Raw genomic sequence first — 25,188 nt, 5'->3', positions numbered from 1 at the left:
AATTATACAAAATATGTTTATTTAAAAGAAAAATGCTGTACATTTGAACTTTCTATATATCAAATAAAAAAGGGGGGGAAAAGTATGTTTTCAGAAAAACATTTCACAGCACAACTGTTTAATATTTGGCAGTACTAACATTGGTACTAATATTAATACTAATTCTACTACTACTAATGTTTCTTGTGAACCATATCAGCATATTAGAATGATTTGTGAAGGATCATGTGGTAACTGGAGAAATGGCTGGAGAAATGGCTGCTAAAAAATCATCATTGTCATCACAGAAATAAATAAAATTTTTAAATATAATAACATTGACTACATTATTACTGTTTTACTAAATGTTTACTCAAATAAATATTGTCTGGATGAGCATAAGTGACTTCTTTCAAAAATAAATTAAAACCTTTCTGACCCCAAAGTTTTGAACAGTCGTGTAAAACTAGTAAAAAAATAATACAAATAGGGTGCAAATGATGAAGGGAGGAACTAGTGAAGTGAAAGTTAAAGGTGAAGTGTGTAATTTCTGTCCCACTAGAGTCAAAATTTAAAAATGGGTTTCCTGAACACATCTTCCACTGCTGGCCAGACAGACAGACCCACTGTTTACACTTTTTCCATCCTGGGAAATCAGCCTACAATTGACTTTTACTGTGAAACTCTATAGCTGTCTCTCGCTGGTCACTAAACTAGAACAGGAGAAAATATTTTAATATAAATAAAAATTACACACATCACCTCTAAGAATGGTTTTCTATCTAAAGCCACAGTGCAGGAATGGGGGGTGTATTAGATCAAGACCTGCATCTCAGTACAATAAATGTAGAACTGTTGCAATGTAGCCAACACAAAAAAAAAAAAAAACATCTGAGTGATGCATGAAGGCGAATGCAAATGTGTGATGCTTAAGGAATCCATTACTGACTTTCTCAGAGAGTGTTTTGTGGCATACACTTCTTTAAAATAAAGAAGCTTTGTTTTCATAAACTGAAAACATAGTATGACATATTACACTTGTAACCTAATATATTATGCAACAGCAATATATTTCCAAAATAACTAATCCACGCATTTGGAGTATTTCCATCAGCAATCATAAGCCTGCAGATTTAATTGTCCGTGCAGTGGAAAGCGGGATTGTAAGTACTTTGCCCTATAACTTTAATTTGGCACAAAGACGAATTCTCTGCGCAAAGACTGTGTCAGTGTTCAGTACCTGTTTCTATGCCTGGGATGCGACTGGTGTTGAACATGCGCTCATACTGGGATGAACACATAGGGATGGTGTTTTGAAGCATAAACTGCGAAGCAGAGAGGAAAAGGTCAAATAAGAGATGTAGGGAGGAACTAGTGATAAACAACACTACAGGGTGAGGGTCACAAATTACTACTGGATGTCCTAGAGGGAGAATTATGCAATCATTAGGACATAAGAAGACTGACTGGGGTCCTAGTTGGAAAAATCTTGTTACAAAACAAATGTAAGAGAATGGAATGAATGGACAGGGATTTTAAGCAGCACAGCCCTGTGTCACCAGCATGTCATTACAAAGTCTTTATAGTATTGTGCATAAGAACAAACTGTCAATGAAACTGCCAATGAACATGTCTATTATACTGCTAATCAATGAACTGATAACACATGACCAGGGGAGTAGGCAGAAGCTGGTCTATGGTGCACAGACTGGCTATTCTTACCCGTCTCCTGGCCTGGGATGCGGCATGTATTAAATAGCCGCTCCCACTGGGCAGAACAGAGTGGAACGCTGTTCAATAGTGCAAAAAGCTGCACCATTTTGACCATACGATCAGGAGGCATGAAATATAGAAATGTTCACAGCATTAAATTAAGAGATCTACCTTCTTACTAACAGGTCTAAGGTTAGTTAAAACTAATCATTTATTTGTGATAGAAGGCAGAAGATATTAGTGTTGGGCCATTAAAGTCTAAAGCTGTATCTGTATTATGAGACAAAATGGTAAATAAACTCACTAATCTATCTGTAAAACAATTTATTTTACAGTAAAGATGTTGTAAAAATGTGGTTGCTTGTCTAACCGGCTTGAGTTGGGCCCGGTCCAGCTTCCTCCTGTAAAGCATGATTGCATGAATGACGTTGCCGGCTCTTGCAGCTTGCAGATGTGTAGGAAAGGCATTAAGAAAGTCCTATTCAGAGGAAAACGGTTTTAGAAATCAAGAATGCATGTATAATCTTAGAAACAAAAATATGATCTAGCCAAACTCTGCATACTGCTAGAATGTGACCTAAGCTTATCTAGTGGACTATGTACACAGTCAAACCAAACTTTATTCAGACACCTTTCTCACATTATCACTTTATTCGCTATAGTTTAGAAAGTGGTAATAAAATATGACAAGAACTCAAGAGTTAAACTGTGTCAAACAAATTCAACTTGATAATGTCAGATAACTTTGATAGAAAGGTATGTAACAAAACATGGTCAGGTCAATTTTTTATCGATTTTACTGGTAGTCCACTGCATAGGTATAATATGTCACAGTTTACTTCATTTTGCTTTCCTCACTTACATAAATGAACTATAGTGTCCTGCACCTACTAGTAAAAAAAAATAAAAAATATATTTCTGGTATAAATTTTGGTTTGCCTGTATATCTAGGTATTATACTGCACCTTGTGGCTACATATGCATGTGAAGCTGGCAAGTACTATTTACCATCACATAATAGTTGCTGTTAACCATGATTGGCCCACGACCTCTCAAGTAGATATATTCTTCCCACCAGTCACTGACCTGAAAGACACACAGCAAGGAAAAGGATAGAACAGTCACAGAGTCAGTTCTGTAAAGCAGGACATTTCCAGGACCCCAGCATGTACACTGGAGTTCAAACTTTAAAAAGGTCAATAAGATTTTTTCTTCTTTGTATGTCTCTCTTATCTTAAACACTCAGCTCTTTCCTAATAAGCTGATGATCTGAATCACATGTTAAAGGAGAAGTCCGGTGTGATATTGACCTAAAGTGTAATGAATCATGATACCGAGTGTGAACTTACCTTTCATAGCTCATCTCGGCTTGTCCCCTGCACTCCGAAATCTGGCGGAAATCTTCGGAGTGCAGGGGACAAGCCGAGATGAGCTATGAAAGGTAAGTTCACACTCGGTATCATGATTCATTACACTTTAGGTCAATATCACACCGGACTTCTCCTTTAAATAAGGTAGACATACAAAATGTGCAGATCCCCTGGACTTGAGTTTTACAGTGTCCTTGTTACATGTTACATATACTTACTATAGTAATAACTGTCAATTAAGCATAATTATATGGAACTAATCCTAGACCAAACCCTAGTTCTAACCCTATAGACAGTTAGTAATTAATGTTACTCTGTACTTAAATGTATAGTTAAAAAGAAACCCAATTTAAAAATCTAAAGCTCAAAAATAAAATATTATTATGACCACAGTTTAAAATGGTTATGCCGCTCAAATCACAACACTATTTTCAGGATTCTTCAAGAATAGAAATTTCAAAAGAACAGCATTTATTTGATCAATTTAATGCATCCTCGCTGAAAAAAGTAAATAAAATAAAAATACTGACCTAGAGCTTTTGAATGGTAGTTAGTGTCTTAGTATATAGGATAACATTTTAGATTTTTATCAAATTTAAGATAAAAAAAATTGTATGGATGGAAAATGTATTATATATTAATTTATTCCATGGAATGTCTGGATACTGGATTCTGATTGGCTGGCAGGTGTGCAGTAAAACCGTTTAATGCACAGGTAGTTCCAAGTCAGTTTAATCACCGTTCTATATTAATGCACTGCTTTAATCGATGCACACAAACGCAGAGAGAGAGAGAGACAGAGAGAGATCGGAGATCGCATTGTGCTGCGCACATACATAAACTTCTTGTCAGCACTTCCCCGCGATTCTTATTGGTAAAATATCCTAGACCTAGATACTAGATCGCTACATTATATTCCTCAGCAACGAGGTGGTAAAACTGCGGTTTTTGAATGAATTCGTTGTTTGTAGAGAGAGACGCGCAGACGCACAGCAATGCAGCCAGGTACGCACACACACACACACACACACACACACACACACACACACACACACACACACACAACTGTCATCTCTACCTCTCTCTCGGTCGATGGATAATTTACTGAAACAAATGCTAGAATTCATTCAAATAAATGTGATCTTACCGCACTATTTCATGTCTGTGTCTGATTTGAAGCAGGCAGAATGCTAGAGCGGCGTGTCATAACTGACGAAAATAACCGTCTTTTTTACCTATTCAGTCAAATACTGCGCTGCAAAGAGCAGTACTAGTTTTAACTTGTCTATAACTTAGCAAATGACCATGGAATAAGCGGGATAATCAACGGCTTGCCGTGCATTAAAGGATTTAAAATGCACTTCGCGGAGGCAACCACCCTCCGCTTCGCGTCGGGCGGTTATTAGCCTCCACGTCGTGCATTTAAAATCCTTTAATGCACGGCAAACCGTTGATTATCCCTTACATATTACATTATATATCATAGCTGTGAATTAGAACAAACTACTCATATATTAACAAATTGTCAAATTTGACAATATTGAAATATTTTAGCAATGTTTGTAAATATTCATTAAACTTTGCCAAAGTCAAGTAGTTTGCATCCCCGTGACGCATTAAAAGAGAAAATATGACACAACATAATGCAAGAACTTAAAGGGATAGTTCACCCAAAAATGAAAATTCTGTCATTAATTATTCACCCTAATGTCGTTCCAAACCCATAAGACCTTCATCTTCACAAATCAAGATATTTTTGATGAAATCCTTCTGATCCTGCATAGACAGCAATGGAACTTCCACTTTCAAGGCCCAGAAAGGTAGAAAGGACATCATTAAAATAGTCCATGACACATCAGTGGTTCAAAAAAATAAAATTAAAAAATACACAAATAACTACTTTATTCATCTTTACGCATGCGTTGTGGTACTGTCGTGAACCTGCGTCGAAGACTGACATGGTAGAGAAGAAATTGTTGAATAAAGTCATTATTTTTGTTTTCTTTGCTCACAAAAAGTATTCTCATAGCTTCATAAAATTAAGGTTGAACCACTGATGTCACAAACTATTTTAATGGCGTCCTTATTTCTGGGCCTTGAACGTGGTAGTTGCGTTGCTGTCTATGCAGGGTCAGAAAGCTCTCGTATTTCATCAAAAATTCCTTAATTTGTGTTCTGAAGATGACTGAAGGTCTTACGGGTTTGGAACGACATGAAGGTGAGTAACTGATGACATTTTTATTTTTGTGTGAACTATCCCTTTCATTCCTCCTGCAGTTTTTCATTGAAACGTCAGTAATATGATGAGAAATGTGTTTTACTTACATAATTGGTGGCCCACCAAGACTTCAGTTTGAGGTACCACTGAAGTTTTGGTCCAAGGTTCTTCTCAAAATCAAGTGCGAGACTCTGCATTCTTTGGTGTTCCTCCTCACTCAGCAGTGGCCGAACTGATTCAAGATACTACAGATCCAACATTTCAAGAAAACAAAAAAGCACAACTAAAATTCACACCCAAAAGCAAAATCTCACTTGCGGGGTTGTCCAAAAAATTAGTATTAACTTAAATCCAATTCCAAGCATATTTATAATGGATGCCAGCAACTGATGCTTTTATAAGTTCAAATCAAGACTAAGCTAGTTTTGTATTTCTAGTACCGTTCCGAACAGCGTGCATGTTTTAGTAATTTAACTCACTTCATTCACGCTGTGCAACCTACCTGCAAAATCAGTAGATAATCACCTGAGCAAGTTACCTCTGAAAACAAGTGACCAAAATTCACATTGAAAAACCTAAATGAAGTGCAGCTAATCCTGGCTTACCAATCAAAGATTTATGAAACATCAAACAAACAATATTAAACTGAAGAAGAGTTTTGCTCTGATTTTCGTAAAGATTAATAATTTACTCTTTTCATGGTGTCCTTCACAGATGGCACAGGTAATTGAGGGAGAGAGTTCTGGAAGCTGTTTAGCATTGGTGTTTGCATGCCAGAAAATATCTTCACTAGAACCTGTAATGTCACAGAACAAATCGAAGAGGTCAAAACAACCAAGAATGGATTAGTGAGCATAAACTGTTCCAGAAAAGTGTTATCACAAATACACACCACCCATAGTCGAATCCGCCAGGTCAATTTGCCATGGGGAGCAAACATCCAGCCGTGCCAGGACAGCAGAGCCTTCAGGACAGTCCTCATGCTGAATATGATGGCAATCCACAGACCCGTGCCCACCATGACACCCCCAACTAACATCTGCTTTTGTGCAGACATGTAACTACTACAAAAAGAGAAACAGTGTCTGGAATAAACAATACAACTTTTAAAACATGGACACAAGGCATCATACACTTGCCGACTTTGTAAATGATTCCAGAGGAAAACTGTGCATCATACAACAAACACACTAGACTCTAAAAAAATGCTGGGTTCAGCCTGTTGGGTCATTTTATTGGGTTGTTTTTAATATTTTACCCAGGTGCTGAGTAGTTTTTCTGTAACTAAGCTGCTGGGTTATTTTTTTTCTACCCAACCGCTGAGATGAGCCTGTCTCCAACCCAGCTGTTGTGTAAGTTACAGGCAGAGGGCAGGCTTTTTGCATCTTTTACTGCCACTCTGCAGTTCTTAAGCAAAATAAAGCTTTGTAGACATTTTATTTCCTTTATAAAGTCTTTACTTTGCTGTAAATTATATTATTTTACGCAAACCAACATACAAGGACAAGATGTCAATCAGCTGCATTTTGGAAACGCCTTTTGCCTTGTATAACGTAAATTGATTTTATTCAATGTAATACTGAATATAATTTAATTTGATATAAAAATATGTTCTCTAATCTCAATACTGTTTGTTTATGGACAGGTTATGGAGTCAGTCACGGCATCTTTCAGCTATGAGTGAAACGCGAGGCGTCGTCTGAGGTTTATAGTTCCCCTGGCGAACAGCAGCCCATCACCGGCTTATATTTCGCAGACGCACCGGCACGAGAATTAGAGTGAGAATTTCGGTGAAAAGTGATTACAGAGAAAGGTTAAATACACTTAAATTAAAATGCTACTTTTAAATGTTAAATTTTTTTCATTTCTAAAATGATTGTTAAATGAGTTTAATGCTATGTAATATTGTAAACTATGCTGTATTCATGGGTGTTTTTGCTTAATACATTTTTTTTGCCTCTTTTGATTATTGCTGTTGGCTCTATAATTCTGTGTGTGATTTTTAATTTCCAGCCCATTTAAGTCAGCAATATAACAATTTTTAAACAATAGTTGATTAAAATGAAACAACAAAAACATTTAACCCAACCAGCATGCGTTCTGTCCAATATTTACCCAGCGCTGGGTTGCCAAATAACCCAAGTTGGGTTGTTTTTAACCCAGCAATTTATATTTTAGTGTGCCAGACTCACACTCTTTCAAACACAACTTATTTGTTCTAAAATCATCTAAACGTGTTTGATATACCTCAAATGGATAGAATCATATACTGCTTGTATTATACTACATGAAATACTACAAAAATAGTATGTGAAAAGAATAGCATGTCCGAATTCTATGGAAGCTTGTTTCTGACTCTGAATAAATAAATAAAAATGTTAAAGGCATTTCTTCAAGCCTTTTTTTTTTTTGCATGTTATAAAGTCCTGACCTTTTCTCTAAATTTTAAGTATAGATCTTGTAATTTTGACATTTAACTTGTAGCTGTGAGTTTCTCTCTCGCAATTCTGACATTATAATGATGTAATCTTACACATTACAATGATGTAATCTCACACTTTACGCTATTTACTGTCGGAAACAAGCTTCCATAGAATTCATAGTATTAAGTAGGTGAAAGGTCACTGCAGATATACTGAGTTGTGTATTTGATGAACACTTTACTATCCAATAAAGCCACAGGACAGGATTCCTGAGTGGCTGTAAAGTAGCAACTGATGCTGGTAGGTCCAGTGTTGCCAACTATTTCCAATGAAAAGTAGCTAAAGCCTGCCCGAAAAGTAGCTAAATGTTGCCAGATGACGTCACACAATAATTTGCATATCAGTGACGTCATCACGTAGTATCTGACAAGCGTAAGCCTGTCATGTCTCTACTCTATGAGGCGCTGTGTATTATATTATATTAAAACATTACATCCAGATGCACAATAAATAGGTTCTTATTAACAAAAACTCAAAACTGCATCTTTATGTAGTATACAAAATAATTAATGTTTTCTCAAATTGACTGGCCATCTCAGCAAAAACATTATTTGAAATATGTCCATTTAGATTTGTATGAAAAATATAGTTGACTATTTGTAAAAGTAATACAAACACTTTTTGATAAGAATTTTTTTATTTTTAAATATAACACTGATAATGAACAGTTACAGTTACAGTAACTTGTGAAATTAACACATTTGTGAAACTGACAACAATTATAGCACTAATTAATTACTCTTAATTAATTCACTTAAAAATGTGAAATGTGTGCTACTGCTGTTGCACTCAGCCAACAAATTTTGCTGCTGCAGCTGTGCCTGGCTATTTAGACCTTATGTAGCCCCACCCCCACACTCTACTGAGTAAAGCCTGCAGCCACTGCTCTTTTGATTTGAGTCACTTTTTAAAAATTGCTAAAAGTAGCCAAATGAATGTTAAAAATTGCTAAATTTGTTGCTAGGTGCTTTTTGAAAAAAAAGTTGCTAGGGTAGTATGAAAAGTTGCTAAATCTAGCAACAAAATTGCTAAGTTGGCAACACTGGGTAGGTCATGTGACAATACAACATGACAGATGTAGTATGTCCAAATTAATCTGAAGTAAAGAAGTATGTTTCAATCCATATACAGTATCTACTAGGCAGCATGTGATTTCGGACAAAGCTGTAGTCTGAAGCTATGTCCCCTAGGAGTCTGTGCCCATCTTACACTATGCCTTTTTTGTGGAATCTGTCAACTCCAACTACCAAAAAAAATAGATTGGCTCAAATATTATTCCACAAGCACTTTGCTGCATTATGGAATAACATAAACAAATAAAATAAGACAAAAAAAACAGACATACCTGACTGGGACATGTTTCCCAAGTTTGACGAACAGGCCTAAGGAAGGGTCCACTTTTAAATAATGTGCTCTTCCCATGTACCCTGCCAACACCAGCACGAACCCTGGTGCGCTCCCTGGGTAAACACCATTCAAAATCCCATTCTGTGGGCACAATGAAAAACCATATTAAATCTATAAATTATCCTAAAAAGGTAGGTACATTTTCCACAGAAAATATAAGAAACACAATCCAAGTACCTTGAACCGAATGAATTTCTTCTTCCAGGAGTGAAGTCCGGAGAGGTAGACCTGCCGGAGAGCCTCATGACTGAGCTGAAGGTCAATGCCATCAGGGCCGACAGTGAACTGAAAAGCCACAGCCTGATGAGCTTCTGCCATACTGGATCACTGCTAATAATTCTGTGAAAGAAGAATAATCTTCAATACAAGATACAAGAAGTGACTAACCTAAAGTAAAAATTGTAGCAAAATCCTGTCATATTACTGTGACTTTTTCAGCTGCTAATAACTGACAACCAATGACTAATACTTAATTACTTACTTGGCTTAATATTTAACTCGTGCAAGCACAATACTCAAACTTTCCAAATTATAATAAAGTCATGAATATTTCCAAAGCTAACATGGCTGAAAACTACATCATTGGCTGGCCCATTCAAGTTCGTATTCAAATTACACCGGCTTATTACATATTAAAAAGACTATTTCAATCATGCAACGCTTTTAAAAATAGGTAACTATTTATTTAGAAAGTTGAAGATGTAACGTTAATTGCACATAGCGATGCATACAGACCTGATGATGTAGCCGCCTGTTTCTTTATATATACACCTATCGAACACAACTAAATCACGTGATTTAATACAAAGACAACACAATCGTAAATGACTCGCAAACTCTTTTAAATCTGGCTCTGCTGAATACAAATGCGACCTGGATGTGTTATCTACATGTGTGTGTTTACATAGTGAGCTATGGCTAACCGGGTGAACTGTTATTTACGTCCGTGATGACGAATTTATCTATGTCAAACCGCCATATGCAAGACTTACCGTCGTTTGAATATTTATTCTCCTGACCAGAACTGCAAACTTGATCAAATTAACTGCGCAGTCGGACATGCATTCGATTAAACAGCACGGTGAATCCAAGTCAGGATAGCAACGTTTATCTTGCTAGATTTATCCCGACCGCCTGTTACTTTAACAACAGAGCGCTAGACAAATATAGCCTGTCCACTCTTCACTGAACATATAGCTAACACGCTATACATACAAAATGCTAAAACATTTTTAAACAGTAATTTAAATATAATATTAATATCAGATACCTTGTTTTTTAATTACTAGAGATTAAGGATTGACCTTCATCATCCAAGTGGATTTTTTGAGAGATGTCGGAAGTAACCAATCGAAACACATAAAAGGATCACGTGCTTCACCGCATGCGAAACACGGAAGTGAAAGCTGAGTGGACGGACCTTCTGTCTGCTGTGTAAATTTCTTTAGGATGAGACAATACGACCACAAAAACAAAGCATGTTTACAACACCCGCACATAGGGTTTTTACTGATGACTTTCAATAGGGCTAATAGGATGACTGGCCAATCCTCCAATATTCGAGCATTTCTATTGCAACTGCTATTGACTATCCAAAAATGATGGATATGCACTGCAGATACATTTCAGTTTACCGCAACATCCGGAAAACACGTCTAAACAATACCGTTTGTCTGACAATTTGTTACGTTAGAAGTGTGACTACAAGATCTTGAAATAGCCGTGCCGTGCACGCGCACAGTGCGCGCGCCCTGTGCTGGAGCGCGTCTAGCTGCTCCACGTTTGAGGATGACGTCAGGAGACCTAGCGGTAAGGAAAACGCTCCGGGACTCCAGAAACAAACATACAGTAGAGTATCAATATGAAGACCCGGAGCCTCACTCGGTCCTGTATAATAGTTTTTGTCAGTTTAGTCATTTGCAGCATTTGTACCGTGAATGGTGAGTAACATCTTAAATTCTAAGTAGGTTGTTTTTTAAATGCGTTTTTTTTCCAGTTGAACCTTCTTAAAATTGCTGGGTGTCACTGCTTCACTGTAGTTTAACTAGTTTTGAGCTTTTTCCTTTTTATGTTATGGACATCTTTTACCTGTTCCAGAAAACACAATGAAATGATGCTTCAAGTGTTACAGTACTTAAATAGTGAATGTTTCTTATTGTGGGAGGGACCTTATTTGTGGTTAATGAACATTAGTTTAGACCATCTTGTATTACTGCAAAACAGTGTCTTACTGGCCATATTTCAAAGTAGGAGTGAGTTTTGATTAAGTGTTGTTTGATTAGCATACTGGTAACAGTAAAAATAAATACACAAATAAATAAATTGTCTTATTTATTTCATCTAATTTATTATATTCAAATAATTGCAATTAAATTGTCCTGTTACATGAAATGCAGATGGATTTAATATAGAGTGGATCACAATAAGTTGAAACAAAGACGTCCGGTCCATTGTGAGGACAAAACAAGTTTAATCCACTGCAGGGAAGTGGAAAGAGATTTGCACTCTACTGGATAATATGACTCACAGCTACCACATTCTGGAAAGTAAATCTGTGCTAAATTTTATTGGATATTGTCTTTAATTTCTTGTTCAAGCATAGTCGAAGAACCCCGTCTTAACCTCTACATGTAATCTTAAAGAGCTCAGAGGGTAAACATGGCACAAATCTCCCAGCTTTTCAGGGAGCACGTTGTGTAACGTTTCACTCTTTTTAGAAACGTGCGCCTAAGAGCATTTTATGTTCTTATATTCTGTTTCCTTTTCTATCATATTGGTCAGCCAGAATGAAGCGCAGTGAATGCTGATGCTTCTCAAACAAAACATGAGCAGCATTTAATTAGCCAATTATCTGATTGCTTTGGGTATATTTTGTGCTGCATTCATACTTAGACACATAACAATAACACAGTTTGAGTTCTTTTTCATGTTCACTTATTTAGAAATGCAATTGAGCCTTTCCTACCTTTAAAAAGTATACATTTGCTTTTCACCATGTGCATTGGCTATGCTGCTCACATCTCTTATCTTTTGTACTCTCCTGATCCTGTTGAGAAGTGTGAAAAGCGTTCCTTCCCCTTTTGCTCTTTTGTATCTCTCCAAGCTTAATATGCAGGACCACTCCGTCTGTTGCCGAATTATAACATAAGATCTAATTCCAGTCTAATCTTTGTAATGCCATTCACTCCTGCTTATGTGTGTCTGTATAGGAGATTACTGCAAGGTGAACCTGTGTCATAACGGAGGGACTTGTGTGACTGGCATTGGAGAGGAGCCTTTCTTCTGCATCTGTGCCGAAGGATTTGCTGGAGATACTTGCAATGCCACTGAGAATGGTCAGAAATGCTGTTTGTCTGAATTTTCCTGGTTTAATGCTCATTTAAATTTCAGATTAGGTTTACGTGGATCAGCCTGCTCCCTGTTGAAAACCTTATTGCTCCGAGGTTGCTCTTTCATAGCTTATTTAATGAGGTTCCCAGTTGTTTAAATTGATTATAAAATTTCAAATAAGAAAGTAGTATATCTTAGAAATGGGTAAATGCTTGAATTTGACTTTGGTGTGCAAATGAACACAGTTTGAAACCTTGCTGAGATCTCTTCTGAAGCAAAGAGATGCAGATTACTCTTTTCTTTAAAGAAAAATATGATACACAAGATGTAAATGAGTCTCCATTTGATTTTCTTTCAATCTCATTGCCATTTAGGAAGAATCATTTAAAAGATCTCAAGTAGGCCCAGTTTCAGAATCACATCACTTCTGAAATTAGTGAGGGTGTTCTAGACTTAATGGACATTTTGTCCAACTCATTGCTTATGAAAATGAATCCTTTTTTTTAAATGTGGATGTCACACCTGAAACATTACATGGCCATTGGTCCTCTTAGCCACATGAAGAACAAAAATTTTAATTCTAAATGGGTTATATGTGACCCTGGACCACAAAACCAGTCATAAGTAGCACAGATATATTTGTAGCAATAGCCAAAAAATACATTGTATGGGACAAAATTATTCATTTATGCAAAAAATCATTAGGATATTAAGTAAAGATCAAGTTCCATGAAGATATTTTGTAAATTTCCTACCGTAAATATATAAAAACCTAATTTTTGATTAGTAATATGCATTGCTAAGAACTTCCTATGGACTACTTTAAAGGCTATTTTTTTCAATATTTAGATTTTTTTGCACCCTCAGAATCCAGATTTTCAAATAGTTGTATCTTAGCCAAATATAGTCAAATCCTAACAAATCACACATCAATGGAAAGCTTATTCTGAATGGATTATATATGACCCTGGATCACAAAACCAGTCACAAGTAGCACGAGTATATTTGTAACAAAATCTAAAAATACATTGTGTGGGTCATAATTATTGATTTTTAATTTATGCAAAAAATCATTAGGATATTAAGCAAAGGTCATGTTTCATGAATATATTTTGTAAATTTCCTAGCATAAATATATCAAAACTTAATCTTTGATTAGTAATATGCATTGCTAAGAACTTCATTTGGTCAACTTTAAAGGTGATTTTCTCAATATTTAGATTTTTTTGCACCCTCAAATTCTAGATTTTCAAATAGATGTATCTTGGCCAAATATTGTCCTATCTTAACAAATCACACATCAATGGAAAGCTCATTTATTCAGTTGATGTATAAATCTCAATTTCAAAAGTTGACCCTTATGACTGGTTTTGTGGTCCAGGGTCACATAAGTCCTTATAGTCACTAAAAAGTTGACAGTCATCTTAGTTCTCTCACAAAGAGTTACATTACAATTAATGAAGCTCTCTCCACTGCGTAGTACTTGCCCCCTTTCACACATACAATCTTTACTGGTAAATTACTAGTAAATTACCATTAAGAGATCATGTGTGAACAGGACATTTTCAAAAATACCAGTAAATTTATACTGGAAATGTACCGGTATGCAAAGTTGTCATTTTACCAGTAATGTAATGTGCTCCATGTAAATACAGACTGAGATTACCCTTATAAGCACATACAAGTTCAGAAAGCACTGACGTAAGACGTCTATTCTGGGTCAATCATAACATTCTGACGCAGATGATGCATTTACTCCACGCTGCGTAGTTTGTTTTGAAGTTGTCTAAAACAATGTCTCTGAGCCAGAAACTGTGGAATGAATGTAAACGTTTGACACAAAAATGAAAACATCAACAAAAACACTGTCCACGTATACCCCTCCATGTTTACAAGTGATGTAATAGAAATTACTGGTATTTTGAAACTGATATTTAAATGGTTCTTTACCGGTAAAAAGACAGCACGTCAATGCCTGTGTGAACATCACTTTTTTTTTCATTGAAGTCAGTCCGGTAATTTTACAGCAATTTCTGGTGTTATTTTGTGAAAGGGAATATCTTATTTACAACAGGTTAACACTTTGTTTGTTATAATGAGATGATTCACAACTTGCACAACTCAGCACTAAACAAAAACTCTGGCATTTAAACACCTCTGATTGACCATTGCATTAAAAAAAAAAACAGATTTGTCTGTGATTAGCTACATTACTCATCACTGCCAAAACACGTTATAAATAGAAACCTTTGATGCAAACACAAATACACATTACGTTTTGCCAATATCCAATTATTACAGCTTCAGGGCGCTCTTGCGTTCATTTAAGGGTGCGTTTTTTTGTTTTTTTCCTATGAGTTTGTTTATATTGTGATACATCAGAACTTTTACTGTTTTTTATTGCAGGACCTTGCAGTCCAAACCCATGTAAAAACGATGGCACATGTGAGGTGATCTCTAACTCCAGAAGAGGAGACGTTTTTAATGAATATGTGTGCAAATGCCAACCTGGATTTGAAGGTGCACACTGCCATATCAGTAAGTTTTGTACAACTTATTTACTTCAGACTGTCAGTATCGGTTGCACTAATTCAACTCAATGAGAATTACTTCAATAGGGCCACCAAGGTGTTTAGAGGGATGTTTGTATAAAAAGGAAATCTTTAATTTGAACACAACTGAGCATGCACACACTGGGCCTTATTTATAAAAAGCAAAAAAACAAATTACTCTGTAAATACACAATAATACCAGTGATTTGTCCCATTTTATTAAAGCCAACTACTTACGCACAAATGGATTGAGACTCATTTGTGCCATGTTGTGAAATTCGTGGAGTTCCGATGATGCATTTGGTGGTTAACTTTTCTCGTATATGACGAATCTTCTTGTGGCTGCAGGCCCATAGCAAAGAGACTAGATTTTAGTTACTTACGCCGTATCATTTGTTCCATTTTGTTTCATTGATCCCATGCTTATGAATGTTCTGTACATACAACAGCACTGGTGTAAACACCAGACACACCCAGGATGTTGAGCAGTCAGTGGCGGTTAAAGAGAACTGTAACCATAGTGAGTTTTAAATAGGCTTTGTTAAAATTTTCCAGTCCACACAAGTCTCTCCATGTATGATTTAACTCTACGCTGCCTGAGGTCCTCTATAGTGGACACATCTATTAATGCCATTTTTAACCGTTCAGATGATGATGTTATATCCAAAACACCATGGCTTGTTACAAAGGATCCATATTTGTAATTTTACGTAACTAGGTGCGTTAATTCCATCTCAGAAATAGCGTAATTACAATTACAAGATTCCACGGCAACGTCATGTGGAAATGTTCAAAAATGGCAGCGGTTTTAACAGTAAAATCCACTGAAGTAGTGATTTCGTAATATTTCTGTTTATAATTCCTATAATTGACTGTTGTTAATATCTTAATGCAAGATTCATCTGAAAATAAACAAACGCAGCTATGAGTTAAATAAAGCTAAACCAACTATAAGTTAATTAATAAGGTATTTGCATACCAACTTTTACTTGTCATAGTTAATAATTTAGAAATGCACAATTCATAGTCTAAGGATGCGAGGACAGCTCTGAGTTATGGCATTGTGGTTTTTATTTATGACTAATTCAAAACGGCTGATAAAAGTGTGATTCACCACACATCTGAACTACTTCTAAATTGAAGTGGACCAATGCATAAAACATAATTTAATAAAAATTTAAAGGATACTTGGAATATTTATATTCTTGTTTTGAAGTAAAAAGAAACATTAAGAAAAAATGTTTTGTATTTAATAATTCATGCATCTAAGTGGATAAAATCCAAAGTTTGGCACTGAAAGACCCTCAAATGCAGCCAGGAACATTCCAGACAGACAGCTTCAGTGCAGTTAGGCAAGCCTTAATCAAACCTAAGAGGTTTTAAACTTAAGAAGAACAGTACGCACCAGTCTGTGGGCAAAACATTTTCAACTAATGTCCTTATTAAAAGTTGAAAAGCAAAGCAACTGACCCTAAAACTAAATCTCATTTGGTATTTTATGTGTTTGTTTGAATAATTCGGCAGACTGTTAAATTGCTTTTTAGTTAAGTCTCTTAGTGTTCACTTTAGAATAGACAATGCTTTAATGTTATATAAGTTCATAGCGCCCAATAAAAAAGTTGACTCAAGACAGTTTCTTCAGCTGCACATCTGACCTAGATTGATTGAATCTTGTCGGATTGTCACTGCGCAGGTGTGTGTGTGTGTGTGTGTGTGTGTGTGTGTGTGTGTGTGTCCAGGCCTTGAGCAGAATTATGTTTTTTTGTGTTCTTTAATCCTCTTAACAGTTTAGGAGCAAAACTTCTGTTCTGTTGTTGGGGTATGAATATGGTGTTTTCTTTTCAATTATAGCCTTTCTGTGTTATTTTCATGCATGTGTCAGCTGGAATTATGGGATTGTAAGATTTTTTTTTTTCTTTTCTTTGTACTAAGGCTGTATTTATTGGCATTTAAAAAATACTGTAAATGCAGTAATATTATGAAATACTATTACAATATAAAGTAACTGTTTTCTATTTGATTATATTTATATTTTTTCTATTTTGATTATTATTATATGTTATATAATGTAATTTATTCCTATGAGGACAAAGCAGAATTTTCAGCATCATTACTTCAGTTTTCAGTGTCACATATTCATCAGAAATCATTCTGATATGCTGATTTTGTGCTCAAGAAATATTTATTATTATTAACAATGTTGAAAGTAATGTTTTATGGTTTTATGGAAACTGTGATAACTAGATTGTCATATATGTGACCCTGGACCACAAAACCAGTCTTAAGTCGCTGGGGTATATTTGTAGCAATAGCCAAAAATACATTGTATGGGTGAAAATTATTGATTTTTCTTTTATGCCAAAAATCGTTAGGAAATTAAGTAAAGATCATGTTCCATGAAGATTTTTTGTAAAATTCCTACTATAAATATATCAAAAAGTAATTTTTGATTAGTAATATGCATTAAGAACTTAATTTGGACAACTTTAAAGGTGATTTTCTCAGGATTTAGATTTTTTTGCACCCTCAGATTCCAGATTTTCAAATAGATGTATCTCGGCCAAATATTGTCCTATCCTTACAAATCATATATCAATAGAAAGTTTATTTATTGAGCTTTCATATGATGTATACATCTCAGTTTTGTAAAATTTAACCTTATGACTGGTTTTGTGGTCCAGGGTCACATATGTAAGTAGGGGGCCCCAGATGGAAAAATTATGGGAACCACTTATCTATACCATATATTTCTGAGAAGTTTGCCCCCTAGTGAAGATTTATAATAACTGCAATAAGCCAGTTTTAAAATTAATAAAAAATATGAATTTAATTTTAAGAAAATTTTTCAAACAAACATCATATAAAGTGTTTATTTTCAGTAAAGTGCTGTAGTTGGAGTTTGCCGCAGTTTACTGGAAATGCAGACCTTCCCACCCTGTGCTCCACACAGAACTCTCTGTCCACTTTAAGAAAATGTAGAGATCCCGTTGCCACCTCCTTGAGCGCACAGGCTGAGCATTGTGCCAGCCCACACCTCAGTCACCACACTTAGTAATTATACATAGTTCAGCTGCAGCTACATGACATCTCCCTTCCTCTGCAAAAAAATGTCCCATTACAACATTTCTAAATTACTATATACTTACTGTATTATTTTTGGTGTTCTTACACAGATGTGAATGACTGTGCAATCCAGCCTTGTAAGAACGGAGGCCTGTGTCGTGATCTGGATGGGGACTACACTTGCCAGTGCCCATCTCCATACGTTGGGAAGCAATGCCAGCTACGTGAGTTTTTATATACAGCCAGTGGTTTCCTGGTGGCAGTTTTTAATTTAGCCTCAGTTTTAAATGCCATAACATACATTTTAGGATGCCTTATGTTGACCCTGAACTTTGAGTGTTGCGTGTACAACTGCTTAATGACTGTAAAAAACCAAGGAGCAGTAAGCCAGGCAAGATAGTATAATGTAGACTTAATGCCCTATTAAATGGTACTCACACTGTTTTATGGTGCAGGCTGTACATCTCTGTTGGGAATGGAGGAAGGTGGAATCGTAGAGTCTCAGATCTCGGCGTCCTCTGTAAACTCTGGCATTCTAGGGCTGCAGCACTGGGGACCAGAGCTTGCACGCCTCAACAACCAGGGTCTTGTCAATGCCTGGAGCTCAGCACCCCAAGACAAGAACCCCTGGATTGAGGTTTGCCAATCAGCCATTTATTGAAACCTTTTTATTTTGTTTTGAGGTATTTGTGTGAGAACTGAAAGTTTGATGGTAAAAAAAACTTGAAGAAGAAACTACTAGAATTGGTGATGAACAATGAAGTAAAAAATGAAAGAAATCGTTTCTCCAAAAATGAAAATTACCCCATGATTTACTTGCCCTCAAACCATATTAGGTGTATATGACTTTCTTCTTATAGACGAATAGAATCTGAATTATATTAAAGGTCCTGGCTGTTTTCTTTAGATTTTAAAGCAAAAAAGGCTCTGAGGGGTTATTAAAGGCCTACTGAAGTGAAGCGGTGTGTTTGTATTAGAAAAACGTACAACTTTATAAACCATAATCTTTAGCTTCCGCCAACAGTCACATGTGCGTACACGAGAGTGACGTTCTAGCAGATGACTTAGGAATAGCGAATAAGCCAGTCTCACCAGAACTAAGTTTTGTTTACAGCAAAGGAAAAGTAGGATCCTCTTTTAATTTGTAACCGGTGTTTTGTTTTGTTTTGGACTCTCTTCTTCTTTTTTTGTAAATATTATAATAAATAAATATTATTTGTAAATACATATTTTTCTTAAACAAATGCATCCATTCACTTCAGAACTTCCTGGAGCCATGTGGAGTACTTTTTTTATGATGAATAGATGCAGTTTATTTTGCTTTCAAATCTAGACTACTTTCTACTGCCATTGTAAAGCTTGGAAAAGCCGGGTAATTTTCTTATATGACTCCAATTGTATTCATCTGAAAGTCATATTAAGAAGAATAAGTCATATACACCTAGGATGGCTTGAGAGTGAGTAAAACATGACATCATTTTCATTTCTTGGGTGAACACCCCCTTTAAGAAAATGTAAAAAAACAAGGTTGATAGTTGACATAAGATATATACAGTGCCTTGCGAAAGTATTCCTACCCCTACGTTAAACTATTTTAAATTAATTTTTTCCCCAAAATCAATCTATACTCCATACACCACAATGACAAAGCAAAAACAGAATTGTCACAAATATGTCAGTTTTAAAAAATAAAAAACTTAAACAAGTATAAGTATTCATACCTTAACTACTTACCTTTTAATGCTCAAGTTCTTTAACACTGGCTTAAATTTGGTGTCAATGTTCTGAAAGGGATCCTATCATTCTTCTGTGCTGTTATTGTGATCGTATCATGAAATTTCCTATTCTTATAGAATTAGGAAGATTCTTAAAACTTCATAGTTGTTGTTATCATCCTTGGTGGAAATGGTCTTAGTAAAATAATTGTTATGCAAAAGAGGAACAATATAGGACAAAATGTGCATAGACTCTGAAAAGATGTTTACACTTGCTGTCCATGATTTTCTCATTTTAGGTGAACATGCAGAAGAAGATGCGTCTCACTGGAATCATCACCCAAGGAGCCAGCCGCATGGGGACTGCAGAGTTTGTCAAGGCTTTCAAGGTAGCATCCAGCTTTGATGGCAAATCATACTCCGTGTACAGAGCGGATGGCCAGAGAAGAGACAAAGTAAGAAACATTACAAATCTTGTCCTGCTTATGTGTTAAAGTCTTCCTTACATGCTAAAAGCTAATGTCTATCCTTATGACTCTTATTTTTTTTAGCTGTTTGGGGGAAATACAGATAACGATAGCACTAAGACAAACATGTTTGACCCTCCCATTGTGGGCCAGTATATTCGCATCATTCCTGTGGTGTGCCGTAAAGCGTGTACTCTCCGGATGGAACTTGTGGGCTGTGAACTTAACGGTAATTTCAATTGAATTACCTACGAATCATTATATTTCTATGAATCTTTTTTTTTAACATTCTTAGCCATTTAGCACTTTTATTTTCCCTAACATGACAGTGCACTCCGGCACAATTGGTTGCACCGATCCGCTGGGCATGAAGTCCCGTCTCATCTCTGACACGCAGCTTACAGCATCTAGTAGCTTCCGCACCTGGGGTATAGATGCTCTGACCTGGTATCCCTTCTACGCCCGCCTAGACAAACAAGGCAAGACTAATGCTTGGGCGGCAGCAAACAACAGCCGCACAGAGTGGCTCCAGGTGAGACTATGAGACATTATGTCTAATTTTTTTTGTAAAGCTGTCAAAAAAGTCCTTGAAATCATTTAAAAAAAATCAATTCTGTTATGCTTGGAAACCATCATAACATAATATGCATATATCCATCTTAGTAATATACACTATCCTATTTTTTTTTTAGCTTTGATATCAATTATTTTGGTAATTGTAAACTACATTCTGACAGTGGTTTCTTATGATTTCATGTGTTCTCATGTCACAGCTGGATTTGGAGAAACCTAAAAGAATCACTGGCATCATCACTCAGGGAGCAAAAGACTTTGGAGTTGTGCAGTTTGTTTCAGCCTTTAAGATTGCATACAGTGATGATGGACAATCTTGGAGCATTGTGAAAGATCAAACAACAAAAACAGATAAGGTTACAACATCAACATCTTTATTTTTAAATATACGGTACTGTTCAAAGGTTTGGGGTTGGTTAGTAAGATTGTTTTAAAGGGCTAATTAACCCCAAAATGAAATTACTTACCCTCTTGTCATTCCAAACTTAAAAGACCTTTGTTCATCTTCGGGACATAAATGAAGATACTTTTGATAAAATCCAAGACCTTTCTGACCCTGCGCAGACAGCAACACAATAGCCATGTTCAAGGCCAAGAAAGGTAGGAAGGACATTGATAAAATAGTCCATGTGATATCATGGGTTCAACCTTTATTTTATTAAGCTACAAAAATATGTTTTGTGCACAAAGAAAACAAAAATAATTATTTTATTGAAGTAAGTAAACCATGACGGGCATGTGTGGTGCTGCTGACGCAGGAGCCAGCATTCTGACGTAGAACCCGGATGAAGGCTGACATGGAAGAGAAGAAATTGTTGAATTGTTTATTTTTGTTTTCTTTGGGCACAAAAAGTATTCTCATAGATTCATAAAATTAAGGTCATTATTTTGATGGTGTCCTTATTACCTTTCTGGGTTTTGAACATGTGAGTTGCGTTGCTGTTTATGCAGGGTCAGAAAGCTATCAGATTTCATCAAAAATATCTATCTATCTATCTATCTATCTATCTATCTATCTATCTATCTATCTATCTATCTATCTGTCTGTCTGTCTGTCTGTCTGTCTGTCTGTCTGTCTGTCTGTCTGTCTGTCTAATAATCTAATCTATAATAATATAATAATAATAATAATAATATAATCAATATATATCTATATCTATGTCTGTCTGTCTGTCTGTCTGTCTAATAATCTAATCTATAATAATATAATAATAATATAATCTATAAATATCTATATCTATGTCTGTCTGTCTGTCTGTATAGATCTATCTCTCTATATCTCTATATCTCTATATCTCTCTATATCTATCTCTATCTCTATCAAGTATAATTTATTCCTGTGATGGCAAAGCTGAATTTTCAGCAATCATTACTGTCACATGATCCTTCAGAAATCATTCTAATATGCTGATTTGGTGTTAAATATTATTAATTTAAGAGTTAAATTAAATAGTTTAATAGTTTTGTGGATTTTTTTTTCTGGATTATTTTCTGAAAAGAAGGTTCAAAAGAACAGTATTTATTTAAAATATGTGACCCTGGACCACAATACCAGTCATAAGGGTCTTTTTTTTTTTTTTAAATTGAGATTTATACATCATTTGAAAGCTGAATAAATAACCTTTACATTGATGTATAATGTTAGAATATTGGTAGAATGGTAGAAAATTTACAAAATATCTTCATGGTACAAGATCTGTACTTAATATCCTAATGATTTTTGGCGATAATTTTGACCCATCGTTTTTTATTTTATGCCAAAAATCATTAGGAAATTAAGTAAAGATCATGTTCCATGAAGATTTTTTTGTAAAATTCCTACTGTAAATATATCAAAATGTAATTTTTGATTAGTAATATGCATTGTTAAGAACTTAATTTGGAGAACTTTAAAGGCGATTTTCTCAGTATTTTGATTTTTTTGCACCCTCAGATTCTAGATTTTCAAATAGATGTATCTCGGCCAAATATTGTCCTATCCTAACAAACCATACATCAATAGAAAGCTTATTTATTGAGCTTTCATGTGATGTATACATCTCAGTTTTATAAAATTTAACCTTATGACTGGTTTTGTGGTCCAGGGTCACATATATATTTTTGTAACAATTTGAAAGGATCAACTTAATGCATCCTTGCTGAATAAAGTTATTAATTTCTTTTAAAATAAATCTGGTTATTTTAGTGTTTTGAGTCGGGTTTGGCAATATCACATGGTTTTGTTTACTGGGTACAGTAAATCTCTCTGTATGATACTCTGTAGTTATTTAGTTATTATAACAAAACCCTCAAAGCACATAGGTCTTACATTCAGTTATAGTCATTTCATCTGACTAATTGGATTTTTTTTCCTGCAGATTTTCCAAGGCAACATAGACAACAACACATACAAAAAGAATTTGTTCGAGCTTCCTTTCTATGCCCGATTTGTGCGGTTTCTGCCCTGGGAGTGGCATGAGCGGATAACTGTGCGCATGGAGCTGCTGGGCTGTGATGATTAGCGGATAGACATGCTGAAGGCTGCACACTGCCTCTCTCTGCACTGGTTTCACATGAAGTGTATCTGCTGGTTGTAGGTGATGTTTTGTTTTAGTATACATTAGCTTCATCTGTATTGCTTTGTATTTTATTGTATCAATGCCATTATTTTGATGTACTTTGAAAGGCTCAGTTGATAGAATTTTGAAAGCCTTTGGGCACAGTGATGATTTTATGAAATCACCTTTTAAAGGTATCCACCTTATTTTTCAACACGGAAGTAAGGGCGAGACTTTCGGTTCATTAGGTGCTATAGGGAAATAATGAGAAGAAGTGCAGTAAACGATAAAACTGTTTGCACTAAATCAGTGTGTTCTTAATTAACATAACACATTCAAATAATATGGTAAAACCAGAGGTCGCCTTAACTGAAAATTGACAGTCATTGACGGATTTTTTTTTTAGCAATGATGGAAAAATCTGAAGGCCGTCTGTCACTTTGACAGATTACACTGAGGGTGATCTATTGTAATTTGTAGCTGTAATTCCCATTCCTGTCCAGTTGGTGGCGAGTGCGCTCCATTGTGGCAGCAGAGCACTGGATCCAGAACAAATACGAAACTGTCACGAATCTTTTGCTATGAGTTTGATTACATATAGGCGGTTACACAGAAGCTACAACGATCTATCACGCCACATTAAAGAGCGCCAAAACGGTATTTATTGCTTGAATTTCCTAATGAAATCGACAGAATTTGAAATTTGAGACTTGAGATGGGGTGTGGTGTCTCATCTGTTCATCTGTTCTCTTCAAAATAATTGCCTATGTTATAAGACTATATTGTCCTGTAGGTTCAAAATTAATTAATGAAATTGTGAGCAAACATAAATGACAAACAAAATGACAGGCAATGTTAAAGTCTAATGCAACCTCTGGGTAAAACACACCAATTTCAGCATCAAGCAGCAAAACAAGCTATTATCAAAATAGTTGGATGTGTATAAGACCAGAAGCCAGACCCATTAAATGTACAAATGGCCGTGCCCACTCTTACGGGAAAAATAAGGTGGATAGGTCACCCAAAAAGAAGATATTTTGAAGAATGTTGGTAACCAGGCAGCTGAGGGTAGCCATTGACTTTCATATTTGTTTCCATACTATGGAAGTCAATGACTAACAAAATTCTTCAAAATATCTTTTGTTCTCAACATGCAGGTTTGGAACAACTTGAGGGGAAATAAATGACGACAGAATTTTCATTTCTGGGTGTATAAATACGTTTCAGAGAATATTACAAAAATTGAAGAATCATTAACCTGTAAGGAAAAATTGGACTAATTCTAAATCTTACTAAAATTGTAAGTCTCATAACCACTGACCTATCTTGTATTTCAAAATACATGTCCTAATTTGCAATGAAATATACAAACTCTTTACTGTTACTTCTTATCTTTGGTGACCAATCTGTGATTCAACCTGTCTGCCTTCTAGCACATGTACAGCACTGATAAAAGTCAAAAGTCATTTTTTTAATAATCTTGATATATAGGTCAGAAACAGTGCTGCAAATTAGAAATAAATTGAAAACACTATTATCCTCCAGGGAAATTTCTTGTTTTTCCACTGTAAAATATGCATGGTAGAGCTGCTCAAATCAATTGACCTGTTTGCACTGCAGTTGCTCTACACTTTATACTACAGTTTATATGTTTTATAACTCAGTTTTATTTGAGTCAATGTAAGCAACCAACAACCAAATTCAAATAGAATTGTACAATTGTGCATTTTTATCTTTTGTAAAACAAGTCTTTAACAATATTAATAAACATGTTAAATATT

At 35.4% G+C, this 25,188-nt stretch overlaps 2 protein-coding genes and 1 long non-coding RNA gene across 6 annotated transcripts in view; 2 read left to right on the top strand and 1 right to left on the bottom strand.

Moving 5' to 3' along the window:
- cpt1aa (carnitine palmitoyltransferase 1Aa (liver)) overlaps window positions 1-12,329 on the bottom strand; it is a 26,197-nt gene extending 13,868 nt beyond the window's left edge. Inside the window, exons 1-9 of one of the 4 annotated variants that reach the window (XM_073835911.1) lie at window positions 12,136-12,329; window positions 9,348-9,509; window positions 9,109-9,251; window positions 6,173-6,344; window positions 5,972-6,076; window positions 5,388-5,525; window positions 2,701-2,778; window positions 2,063-2,170; window positions 1,702-1,789 (exon numbers count right to left, since the gene is read on the bottom strand). In XM_073835911.1, the coding sequence (XP_073692012.1) occupies window positions 1,702-1,789; window positions 2,063-2,170; window positions 2,701-2,778; window positions 5,388-5,525; window positions 5,972-6,076; window positions 6,173-6,344; window positions 9,109-9,251; window positions 9,348-9,488 (973 nt within the window). In that variant the 5' untranslated portion in view covers window positions 9,489-9,509; window positions 12,136-12,329. Of the gene's footprint in view, window positions 1-1,219; window positions 1,305-1,701; window positions 1,790-2,062; window positions 2,171-2,700; window positions 2,779-5,387; window positions 5,526-5,971; window positions 6,077-6,172; window positions 6,345-9,108; window positions 9,252-9,347; window positions 9,510-10,162; window positions 10,406-10,440; window positions 10,831-12,135 lie in introns of those variants that run through there. The other 3 variants (XM_073835909.1, XM_073835908.1, XM_073835912.1) reach the window with 3 other exon arrangements.
- The window catches only part of LOC141331059 (uncharacterized), a 470,059-nt gene that overhangs the window by 72,640 nt on the left and 372,231 nt on the right, over window positions 1-25,188 (top strand). The window lies entirely within an intron of this gene.
- On the top strand, window positions 10,953-25,188 carry mfge8a (milk fat globule EGF and factor V/VIII domain containing a). The gene is made up of 10 exons (XM_073835913.1): window positions 10,953-11,110; window positions 12,380-12,505; window positions 14,907-15,038; window positions 18,226-18,339; window positions 18,571-18,752; window positions 20,130-20,285; window positions 20,382-20,526; window positions 20,627-20,829; window positions 21,071-21,226; window positions 23,228-25,188. Exons 1-10 carry the CDS (start codon window positions 11,032-11,034, stop codon window positions 23,369-23,371), a joined length of 1,437 nt encoding a protein of 478 aa, XP_073692014.1. The 5' UTR covers window positions 10,953-11,031; the 3' UTR covers window positions 23,372-25,188.

Source organism: Garra rufa, chromosome 3, assembly GCF_049309525.1.
Source record: "Garra rufa chromosome 3, GarRuf1.0, whole genome shotgun sequence".
In the NCBI taxonomy this organism is placed as follows: Eukaryota; Metazoa; Chordata; class Actinopteri; order Cypriniformes; family Cyprinidae; genus Garra; species Garra rufa.
The sequence above is the reverse complement of the archived record's forward strand: the minus strand, read 5'-3'. Positions and strand labels throughout refer to the sequence as shown.

Bases quoted from the DNA above. Each gene is read 5' to 3' on its own strand.
- mfge8a (XM_073835913.1), top strand. From the start codon at position 11,032: ATGAAGACCCGGAGCCTCACTCGGTCCTGTATAATAGTTTTTGTCAGT. The intron at 18,753-20,129 runs GTTTGCCAATCA...TTCTCATTTTAG, and splicing joins ACAAGAACCCCTGGATTGAG to GTGAACATGCAGAAGAAGAT. The intron at 20,527-20,626 runs GTAATTTCAATT...CTAACATGACAG, and splicing joins TGTGGGCTGTGAACTTAACG to TGCACTCCGGCACAATTGGT.